This window comes from Cotesia glomerata, linkage group LG1, assembly GCF_020080835.1.
Source record: "Cotesia glomerata isolate CgM1 linkage group LG1, MPM_Cglom_v2.3, whole genome shotgun sequence".
In the NCBI taxonomy this organism is placed as follows: domain Eukaryota; kingdom Metazoa; phylum Arthropoda; class Insecta; order Hymenoptera; family Braconidae; genus Cotesia; species Cotesia glomerata.
This window is the reverse complement of record NC_058158.1, coordinates 15,225,355-15,237,753: the sequence shown is the minus strand read 5'-3', so window position 1 is coordinate 15,237,753 and position 12,399 is coordinate 15,225,355. Positions and strand designations below refer to the sequence as shown.

The window sequence follows — 12,399 nt, the reverse complement described above, 5'->3', positions numbered from 1 at the left end:
ATTTTAAGTTGTGTAAAGTGGGGATCATCAAATAATTAACTCTTGATTTTGGATCTTTCTGTTCAGTCTATTCTGATTGCTCTTGTGAGCTTCAAATACTAGTGCAATGGAATATATAATTGATTTTAATGGTTTCATTATACCAGATGGTGTTTTTGTTGTTAAAGAAATATGTGTAATAGATGTTCGTAATGAATCCTTGATTAACAATGTCTACGATTGTGAGCATTATGTGTTTCGCCCACCTGAAAAGTACATCAATGCATTGATTATGCGTGAAAATCAAGATCAAGACGGAAATAAACATGGTATTTTGTGGGATTATGGTGCATCACCTTATGAATTTTTCGAACAAAAACTCAAGGCTTGGGTGCAAAATGCTCGCTATTTTTACGTTCTTGGATCTCAAAAACACAAGTGGCTGGAACATCTAATTGATAATGCTGTTCCAATCATTGATATTGAATACATGAGATTTTATTCACCTGACAATGTGGAAGATTTCGCAAAACTGAGGTGTTCGATTCGTGAGTTTCATTCTAAAAGAGGGAGGTTCGCATGTGCATTTCAAAATGCACAACAACTCAAGCATTGGTTTATGGACTATTGGGGAGTTAAACCATCTTATGAAAAATCAGTGCAAATATTTTATCAACTGGCTGATCTTCGTAAAATGCATCCTGTTGACATTGCTTGCCTAGATGATCATTTTATATTGCAATTTGCCAAGAATCAAATTTGCCATGTTTGGCACAAATTATCAATTAATTTGCAAAATAATGAAAAAATTATGGATTATAAATTTTGTGTTAAACATCATAAAGGAGGATGCGAAGACTGGGACATATCAGGAATTTATATGTATCCATATCAAAAAGATTGTTATACTTGTAATTCTAATAAATAAATATCTCTGACTTAAAAAATTTGTTAACATGTTTTATTTTAGGTTATGTTTTTTCTTAATCTTATAATTATTTGATAATTTTTTATGGAATATCTTAAGAGTTATGAATAATTTGACCATTATTTTAAAAAAAATTATTTATTTTTTATTGAAAAATGTTTTTTAATTAGTACAGGTTCTATAATTTTACTTAATTGTTCAATTTTCAGCTGAAATAATTTTTTCCTTAGTACAGGATCTATAACTTTACTTGTCCTTTTAATTCTTTCTCTGAATCTCTCTCTATCTCTAGCTGCTCTTTCCCACTCTCCTTGTCTTGCAAGTTGATATGCTGAAGCCCAAACATGCATGTAATGCATAGTTGGTGTCAAATTGAATTTAACAGTCATTATTTTTGTTTTACATTAATTTTCGTACAGTGTTGCTTATAGGCTTATATTCAATAATACGATCGTGAATAATTAGACAATACGCAGTTGTATTGGCTGGAAATGCAACTGATGATTCAAATTCCAATCTAATATCTACTGGTCCAGATTTTATAGCCTCGTTTTGCTTGGAGCAGTCGATGACACAAAGTGGTGCTTCTTGTAAGAATTTTTTCTTAGTCAATATCGGTTCTGCTTCTTTATTGTAGTATGACGTTTGGAAGTTCAAGTACATATCATATAATAAAGCATACTGGTTGCTATTTATATTTAAATTCAAGTCCCCATAAGGATAACTTTGAGAATTCAAAAATAGCTTGATGTTTCGAATATTGCAGTGATCAAATTGACTGGAATTCTTTCTAGCGTCATTCTTTCTTGCTGTTTGGAATCCAAGAATCACACAACGCGGCTTCTCTAGCTGTGTTGATGTTTTGACAGCCCAAATTTGTCTTGAAGTTGCAGGTAACAATGGATATTCATATAATTCCCAAGTTCTGAAACTTATTGGAATAGCTGGATCGCTAGTAATATAATTCAATGCTTGAATTTTTTCTTTGTCTGACGGTGTAATGTATGGCATAATCCATTCAATTTTTTGAAGAGTAACTTTCACATTTTCTGCTGCTGCTGCATTCGTTTGTATATAAGCATTTATATCAGTATTAGCTATTGTAAGAATGATTTCAAGCTGAACATTCATTAGAATTTTTAAATAATCTTCTGCGAAGCCACACAATATATTCAGTGGAATGGATAAATCAAAGTATCCTTCTTCATTGGTGACTTCAGTTCCATCATTTGTATACCAGCCGGCATTTTCTAAACTGCTTAATTGATTTGGGCTGAAAGACAAATATCCTTTCATCGTACTGGTGATACCAACATTGGTATTTCGATCAATTTCAACACCATTCATCAATAAACGGAATTCTTTAATCATGTGACCAATGCTCATGTTGACAAGCTTCGTAGTAGCAGCAACAGCGGTGTTGTCGTCTTTGTAAATTTACCAAGAACATGTAGTGTACTTTTGCTCGGAAGTATGTACAAATTCTGATTTTGAATGGTAATACGAACTTCATCATTATTATTCAGTGTTGATGAAGCATACGGCTGATGGGTATGTGACTCATAATGAGCAATTGACTCATCAAAAATTATTGGTTGTTGAATATTTAAGATATCTGCCATTATCGTCTCGAGCGCCTGTCTCCTAGTGTACCGTATTTGTCACCTTTTTCTGGATTGTTGTATTTTGAAGATCGCTTAATTTTTCAGATTTTTCGTTGCAACTATCCTTACAAAAGTCTCTACTGTATTTATGTTGTTCACTTTCCAAATATTTTTTTAAACTGTCACAAACTGGATTTTTCGACATTACTCACGAATAATTTACTTTCGTCGAGGTATTATACACTCAAGACAACAAAGTTTATTTTTATTTTACGAATTTTCCACGTAATTTTAATCCGAGATTCTTGAGGAATTCTGCGTTCTGACGTGTTAATACTCTGTGAGGTACTCGTCGACTGATATTTTTCACCCATGTTGGTTTGTTTTATAACCAGAACCAATTTTTGTATCAAAAACTATACCCATTATTAAGTAGTTTTCACATGTAATCTGATAGTAATAATTTCACCTCTAAAGTTCACTAATTTTCCGTCCTGATCAACTATTCGAAGTCTCACATTGTGTATAGCGTTTGCGACGACTGGAAGGTAAATGACGTGTGTTGGTACTTCAACAATCTTAAATCCTGGTGGAACACCTGGAAAAAATTCATGAATTGTGTGAACTTTGTATTCATTTATATATGCACCTGACGTGATATTACATTCAATTCTTAGAGCGTTGAGTTTCAATATGGTTACAGGCAGATCTGATGAATGAGTTTTGTGAGGTTCAAGGAGACGGTTTGTGAAACCCAATAGTTGACCAATAGAATCTTGAGGTCTAAAGTCAATAAACTGATCACATTTAATCTCACTTTTCAATTCATTGTTATTGGCTTTAATATTGATACTGATTTTCGGTAATGATTTTCGTATGTAACTTTCAATATCTGTAATTTCATAACTACCTGTTGGTATAGTTAGAACTTTATTATTAACAGAGATTGTATTCTCATCACTCTTTGTGATTTCCATGAATTCCTCAGAACTATTTGTTGGAAATGTCACTTCATTATTTAGAACAGCATTTATACTATCATCATTTTTTGTAATTATTGCAACATTTCTTTTCGACTTTTTTGTTTTTTTACTATTTACTTTTTCACTAGTAATATTATTTTTATTATTGACAACGTTGTCCTCTGAATAAGACACATAAAATTTATTAGCACCAACATCTATATTAGGTATCGAATTAAATGTCAGTAACTCTACAAACCCCAACACATAATTTTTAGCTGGTGATAATTCAATCGGTGGGAAATAGTTAGCTTCCAGTACTGAGGATGATCCAGTCAGTGTTAACGTAAATGACTCAGCCATGTCTGATGAGTTGAACAGTGAGTCACTTTAATTTATATTGTCCAGCTAAAAATTTAAGACATAAATGTCCACATATAATTGAGTCAAAATTTTGATATCTTTCATGATTATATTTTACGCTACCAACATCGAGATAATCCATAAGGTCTTGGGGTGGCTGTAAATTACCAAAACTGTCAAAATAAATTACATTATTACCAATTTTTTTGTATGCCACCCAATGAGTACCTGGTCCATCTTTATCATCTAGATTGATAATTGCTGATTCATTGCTTCTAGGTCCAGATTTTGGTAAGTCATTTCTCATAAAAACTCCACGGAAATTTGGAATTTTCAAAACCTTAACATATTTCAGTATATCGACATTTGTTAATGCTCGATGTGGTAGCTCTACGTGTTTTTTGTCATCTTCTTGCATCCTTTGCCTGCAGGAGACGGTCTTAAATATAATCCCATACCACGTCTGTATGGTCTTAAATATAAACCTTTACCCATGACTATCTCTTCTATCTTCATGTTATGACGTGTGGCTTCTTCCAATTGTTTTTTAGCAGCATTTGCATCATTTACACTTTTTGCAATTCCTGCTGCTCCACCGGCGAGAGACCCAATAGCAGAGAGCCCCGCAAAAATTGGAATCAAAAATGGAAGTACTCCTCCTATTTTTGATGGGATTGGTAAAATACGAGGCACTTTGACATTTTTCTTACCGCCAGATTTTTTCACCGCTTCACGAGCTCCTTTGAGCGCTGATTTTATAGGATCTCCACCTGCTTTCATAGACTTTTCAGCCGCTGTTATAACTTTTGTTAGCGCTACTTGAGGTTTCTTGCTCATTTTTCTTTTTTTGCTACTTTTTTTACCAACTTTTCTTCTTTTATTGGATTTTTTCAGCCCCATTCCAAATCGTCTCTTGACATTAATTATTTTATTAACAGTCCATGCAGCAGCTTTTTCTCCAATACCAGAGTCTGCTGCTTTAAATCTTTGTCAGGCTTTTTCGGCTAATACTTTATCAGCCTCGTGGCGAACTTCTAAATTATCTCGATTGGTAGAGTAGGCAATATCGTGCTCTTTACACGCAGCGTCTAAAGGATTAATTCCAGGATCTCCACGAACTAATCGTTTCGCTAGCTTTGTACCAGGTCCACAATACTGATAACCTGGGATATGAAGTTCAACTGGTAACTTGTTGATAAGATTATTTATGAAGCCCTTACCACATTTACTCTTCATAACGATACCATCACAACTGGTCCAACAATTTTATAAAAGCTGGTATTTATACCTGATTAGTGAAGTCGATGCTGCAGCTTTGAGACATGAACTTCAAAAAACAGAAAAATAAGTTGCCTGTGATCAATTTTGATCAAATTGTTCTTGGTACAGGAACAAAAAAAATTAAAAGACACGGTTCTTTATTACCAAATAGTGTACGCGCAGTGTTTTGCGGACCATCAAATTGTGGAAAAACAAACGCTCTGTTGTCTCTCATTATACATCCAAACGGGTTGAGATTTGACAATATCTATCTTTATTCAAAGTCTCTGAACCAACCGAAATACAAATTTCTGGCATCTTTGTTAAAACCTATTAAAGATATTGGATTTTATACATTCGATGAACATGAAGCGGTAGTGACACCTGATGATGTAAAGCCTAACTCATTGATGATATTTGATGATGTTGCATGTGAAAAACAAGATCACATCAGAGATTACTTCTGCATGGGTCGACACAAAGGTGTAGACAGTTTTTATCTTTGCCAAACTTATACACGTATACCAAAACATTTAATTCGAGACAATGTTAATTTTCTGGCATTATTTCGTCAAGATGAAATGAATTTAAAGCATGTATACGATGATCATGTAAATACAGATATGCCATACAATTTATTTAAAGATTTGTGTTCAGTTTGCTGGAATGATGGGAAGTATGGCTTTGTAGTCATTGATAAAGACAGTGAGCTGAATAGTGGAAGATATAGAAAAGGTTTTGACTGTTTTATCAGTATAAATTGACCAACATCCAATTAATTATAGTCATAAATGCTGTAAGTATCACTGCACCAACATGAAACCTGAAGAAATTACAGAGCGAAAAGATATTTTACGTCAAATATCTCAGGTTAGTGATGCTATTAGACAAAAGCATAAATTGTTGAAAATGGGAAAAGATACCGCCGAAAAAAATCTGGATGAACTATTTAAGCCCGTAGTAACACCACTGCAAAGCCTAATTGAATCATCAAAGAAAAAATTTAAGCAAGAAGAAACTGAAAATAAAATCAAAGAAGAAAATAAACTTGCATTGGTTGAAAAAACACAAAATGATGAAATAACTAAGTATGATAGTTTAATAACAGATGATGACACAGCTAACAGTAAAATTGATGAAATGCAAATATCTCCTGTAAATACAAGTACTCCAACTAAATCGAATTTATTGACCAAATACTTGAATAACTTAAATAAAAGCATCGTACGATTGATTTAAGATATGGTGTGCGTAAAAAAAACCATGAATTATATATAGGTGATTCAGCTGTAAAATTTATTGGTAATACTATTCATATAAAGGATAAAACCTATCCAACAACTGAAGGTTTATTGGAGTTAGTATTCCAAAAATCACCACAAGATTCACTGATCACTCAAGATGATTTAAAAAAATATTTTGAAATTATGGAGTTTACAAATATGCACAAAAAAAATTATAAACCAGATAATGGTATTTATCGAGATTATTCTCAAAAGTATGAGAAATATATTGCTGATTATCTTGCTAAATATACTGGTGAAGGATTACCAAAATTTATGATAGCAAAAAAACGAAAGGCACACATGGATTATGTTTACTGGGATGATCCAAATGAATTGGTTGACAGATTACATTTGCTTATGGCATCTCAAGCTGCTGGTAATTCAAGCCACACCAATGAAATTATTTCAATTATTGAAGAGTTGAGGGAGGCTGGAGTTATACATTAGCAACAGTTTATAAAATATTTTTTCATTCACCGGTTAACATTCAAAGTAAACAGAACAATGAGCATTGATATATTTGGACGATCGTTGAAAAATGGTGTTGGAGTCAGCGGACCACCAGGACCACGTGGACAAGGTTTCAAAATAACTACTGATGGACAATATGATATAGAGAGTAGGAGACTGTGTAATGTTGATAATCCTATAAGTGTTAATGATGCAGCAACTGTACAATTTGTTCAAAAAGAACTGTCTGTAATGTATAACAGTTTCATGACAGAACAATCAGAAGTCATTTCACATTTGCACTCCCAAGTGGTAATGTTAGAGACTTCATTTAATTTATTAAAAAAAGAAAATGAAGAATTAAAAGTGATAATAAAACGACAGAAACATAAAAAAGAATTAATTACTGAGAATACTCAACGAATAAAGAAACTGGAAGCTATAATCAATGGAGGAGAAAAAATCAGTAATAGCACATGAACTTCATAAGCCAGCTCGAAGAAATTATCCACGTCGTCATTTTGATATTCGTGGAATTGATGAAACTTGGCAAGCTGACTTAGTGGAGATGATCCCATATGCGAGTGTGAATAAAGGATATAAGTATTTACTAACAATTATAGATACATTTTCAAAGTTTGCGTGGACAGTTCCAATCAAAAGTCTGTGCTTGAGCAGGGAAGAGTTCCCAAAAATTTACATGTTGATCAGGGTAAAGAGTTTTACAATACAGAATTTAAAAAGCTCATGGAACGTCACGACATCAATTTATATTCAACATATTCAAACATGAAAGCGAGTATAGTTGAGAGATTCAATCGAACCTTAAAAACTAAAATGTGGCGAGAATTCTCAGCTCGTGGAAGTTACAAATGGATTGATATGCTTGCTGAGTTGGTAAATACTTACAATAATACTAAACATCGCACAATAAAAATGAAACCTATTGATGTAACTAAGGCTCAGGAATGGTCATTGCTGGAAAATATTTATATGCCAATGAAATCTCAATCATCAAAAGTGCGAAATACGGATCCGGTAACGTATGAGCTGGAAGACTGGATTGGTATACCAATTAAAGGTGGGTTTTACAACGAAGAACTCAGCAAAGCCAAGTACTCAGATATTTTCCTCGTTGAGAAAGTGTTAAAAAAACGTGGAAATAAATTGTATGTGAAATGGTTGGGCTTTGATAGTAAACACAATAGCTGGATTGATGAAACTGATATGTAAATAAATTATAGATGAAAGATCTAATACATTGAATCGAAATAAAAAAATTTTAAAAACATAAATTTTTATACTTTATTTATAACCCTTGAAATAGATTTACAATTATTTACATTAATTTTCTTTTTTTAAATTTTATTTTCTTAATTTTGTCTTGAGGATTTTCTATCTTCATTAATTCATTAACAGATACATTAAATCCCCATGGTAAAGTGTCAGTACTATTTTTTAATAACTGGCGTTTATCGTCTCCCCAGCTTAAAGTTAATTTTTTCTGAATTGCAGTACATACTTCATGATTTTTATTTTTAATTATAAAGTGCTCATGTAATAAATTAACATGGTTATTCAGACATTCTTTGAAATCATTGAATGTAATGGTTTTCAAAGTTGAACCTTTGACACCTTTTGCTGCTTTTTTAATTTTATCTTTTTCTTCAGCAGGATTAAATATTTCGAAAGCATACAGTTTAGCTCTGAGACCCACAAATTTGGACATAATTTTTCCATTATTTTCATCCTTCATAAGCCCCAGAACTTTTTTATTAATCAACGGCATTTGATAAATATTATCAACAGGGTAGTCAGAGGTATCGAACTTTGATAGATCACGCTTAATGTCTTCATAAATGTCTGGTACAGTAAAATGGTAGATTAAGCTATCAGTATCTGTATACATTAATTTAGAGGTATGTCGATAATTGTTTTTAATATAATTATAGTGAAAGTCATAAATGAATATTTTCGATAAATCTAATATAGAAAATCCAACATGGATTGGCTTATTAAAATAGACTTTAGCTTTTGTTAGTTCAATTATAACTATGTCTTCACCAAAAATAGTAAGACTATGAAAATTAGGTTTAGAAATTAAAGCTTTCGCACCATAGCTTCCCCCCCATTTAGTAATTAAATGCACATCTTTATGTTTTCTTACATTTTCCATAGTCTTACCAAATACACTGTTATTCATGAGTTTAAATAAATTTTTTTCAAAATCATTCTTGGCATTTTGTCTACACTGTGTGTTTTTATCAATATATGGCTTTAACCATGGAGATTGTTTGAATTTCAATATTCTATGAATTTTAGATAACTTTAGACCTAAACTTAAACATTGTTTTAAATTCTTATAATGAATTACATAATTTTTTTTTGAATAAAGAGTTGTAGTTAATTTAGTTTGTTTACTTCCTGGTGGTACAAAGTGTTCAGGACATAGAGGCAAATCTTTGTGTAAATTATGTAACTCTTCTGGGTAATCTATATCTACTTCTAGTATGTAACCAATACTTTCATCAACATCATTCAAGTACTGATCTACACACCGACTAACCTCTACCCATTCGAATGAACCTTTTGGTAATGACATGCTCATTGCTGCACCATATAAATTGTTTACGTCATAGTACATGAGATAGGATTCATCTTTGCTCTGATCAAATTTCTCTCCCATATAACGATTATTTGCCACAGCATACCGATTGACACACATTGAAACCCCACCACGAATGCCCTTTTCAATAAAAAGTAACATTTCGGGATCAGTCAACAGCTCAAGTTCTACACCAGTATAACGAAGCATAGCTTCAAGTGCAAGACCCGGAAGAGTGTAAAAGTGACATGGATCTAAACTATACGTTTTCAAACAACTTGATCTAAAATTTTCAAAAATATCAGCTAGAAGAAGTACATCAGTCTTAAGATATAAGTCTGAGTACTCTCCTAGGGTTCTGATATTGAATTTACTCCAAACTAACTTTGCAAAATCATAATCTTCATCAGAAATGTACTCATTAGATAACCTTGAATAAAATAAGTCTCTATCAGGCAGCTGTTTATCATCAAGTTTATCGATGCAATCAATATATTCATATGGGAATACACCTTTGCGAGTGACTAATTTAAATTGTTCTGTATCGGGATAATGCGATTTTGTTATTTTTTTATTATTATCTTCAAGATAAGATGATAATTTGTCTAGGCTAGATGCCATGAATTTGAATGAATCTATAAAGCGTAAAGTAACTAAAGTTTCATCAACTGATTTGGTAAAAGATATATATTTTTCTTTATTAATTGGTAGTAAAGTCATTCTACCTTTGAAAACTGTAGCTAAATGTTTGATTAAAAAATGAGAATCATAACCAGATAAATTGTGAAAAACAACTGGAATTATTTGAGGTTTCTGATAATTTAAATTGCAGGATGTATGGGCAGGGCCACGATAATTGCCCGTAAAGTGATTATGATCATAACATTTATCTTGATCGGAAATAAAAAATTTTTCACAAATATGACAAATAGTTGCCTGATCATGACTATTCTGTTCCTCTTTAGTTAGTTTTTTCATTGGTATTGGATTGCGTAAATAGTAATCAAATTCAAAAGCTAAAGACTGTAATTTTTTTACAAACCACTCAATACAAGACGGCGAGCGATTAATTTCAAATTTGGAAAGTTTATCATTGTAAGTGCAATGACAATAAAATGCTATACTGTGTGGAACATGTTTCTGAGTGTTGTTTTCATCATCTCCTTGGGGTTCAAGCATGCATTCTAAATCTGCATACACAACAAATGGTACAGTATCCTTGTACTGAAACTTAGTGAATTTTAAAATTTTATTCTCTTCATTTGGAAGTTCCATACAAACCTTATTTATTTTAAAACAATCAAGTTTGTGTTGATGAAACGTTTTTTTTTTTTTATAATGATTAAGACATCGATCACAAAAAAATAACTTTGAATGACCTTTGGATAATTTACTTTTAACCAACCTTGATAAATTTTTTATCAGAGCAAAGTGAAATCTAGGTTCATAATTTTTCATATCATTATCGTGAGTATTCATATTTTTCTCTATTATCAGTAGATGAATAACTTTTTTAAAGTAAAAATCGTTAATTAAGTATATAGGAATTATTTTACTTTTTTCTGAATTTTTTAGTGTAAATTCTGACTCTATACCATAAACATTAATAGATAAATTATTTAATTTTTCAAACTTAGGGATATCTCTTAGAGCTACAGGAAATTTAATAAATAATGTCTTCGTAATTGAGTACCGAACTAAAACGTGGATATGAAGTTGTCCTTTCAGGATGCCCAGTTTGAGGTTCATATAATGCAGCCACAATACACCAGAGAAAGTAATACTCATCGAAGTTCTCAATGTTAAGGACCACTCTTTTGTGTTGAATATCTTTAGGCAGTTGCACATACGTTGATTCACCAGCCTGTAGAGGTAAAAATGTTGACATAGTTACAACCAAGTTGTTAATTTCCACCAAACTCCACCCCGAATCTTTTTGATTGAATTCTTCAACTTTCTTCAATAATTTATGGTACACATTGTCCATGTACCATTCATCTAATCGTGTAGCTTGTATTATCTCACGTCTTTTCGTGTTAAAAGACTTTTTTTCTTCAACTGTTTCACCATTTTTTGAATTTCTGAATATACAGAATAATTCTACATTAACTTTGAGGTTTCCAGCATTTCTCATTATGCTTCCAATTTTTTCAATAACTAAATCTTTTGAGTCATTTAAAAATTCTCTTAAATCGGTATGGGCACGATTTACAACACAACCAGTTTTAATATTATTTGAAAAGGCATTCTCAAGGTCTTGCCACTTGATCAAACTATTTCTTGCACTTAGATCACCACCAACAACTTGACCACTTAATCTGGTAAATTGATGAGCATACCAACACAACAGTACAATGTTTGCTTGAATACTTCTTTTGACTTGAACACTTGTTTGCTGATCCACCAAAATAGTATTAAAATATTCAATTGTTTCAGAGCAAACATTGTAACATCTTTGACAATACTCTTCACTCATTGTCTTTTCTCTTAAATCATTAAATGATTGAGCTATTGAGTTGACCAAGTTTTGGAGAGATTTAATGAGATCACAAGACTGATTCATTTTATTGAACTATTTGACACTTAAATTGATAAGTATCTATAAATTGTTTTACAATAATAATTTTTTATAGTTAAAATAAAATATTGTTATTAATGGTAATGCACTTTTTCAGCTTGGCAAAAAAAACAATGATTTTTTTCACTGAAGTGATTGTAGGACACGAGTAAAGTCACTGATAGAAAAAACCTTCTCAGTCCGGCTTTATATAGTGGTTAAAATGACTCATCAAAAGCTTATGCAAAAAAATTTGTAACTTCATAATTTCAATGATATAAATATTTATAGAAATCTAAAACCAGTGCGTAGTTATTAAAATTTTTCTAAGCTGACATAATATTTAAAAAATAATTAGGGGGTAGTATTTCAACGATTTATATGACATCATGTATGTGAAAATGT

At 31.7% G+C, this 12,399-nt stretch overlaps 1 protein-coding gene across 1 annotated transcript; it reads right to left on the bottom strand.

The window, feature by feature from the left end:
• Positions 1 to 1,306: 1,306 nt before the first annotated feature.
• LOC123272769 lies at positions 1,307 to 2,293 on the bottom strand. Its single transcript, XM_044740117.1, has one exon. The coding sequence runs from the start codon at positions 2,291 to 2,293 to the stop codon at positions 1,307 to 1,309; it is 987 nt and encodes a 328-aa protein (XP_044596052.1).
• Between the last annotated feature and the right edge of the window lie 10,106 nt (positions 2,294 to 12,399).

Coding starts and splice junctions, on each gene's coding strand:
- LOC123272769 (XM_044740117.1), bottom strand. CDS start 2,293: ATGAGCATTGGTCACATGATTAAAGAATTCCGTTTATTGATGAATGGT.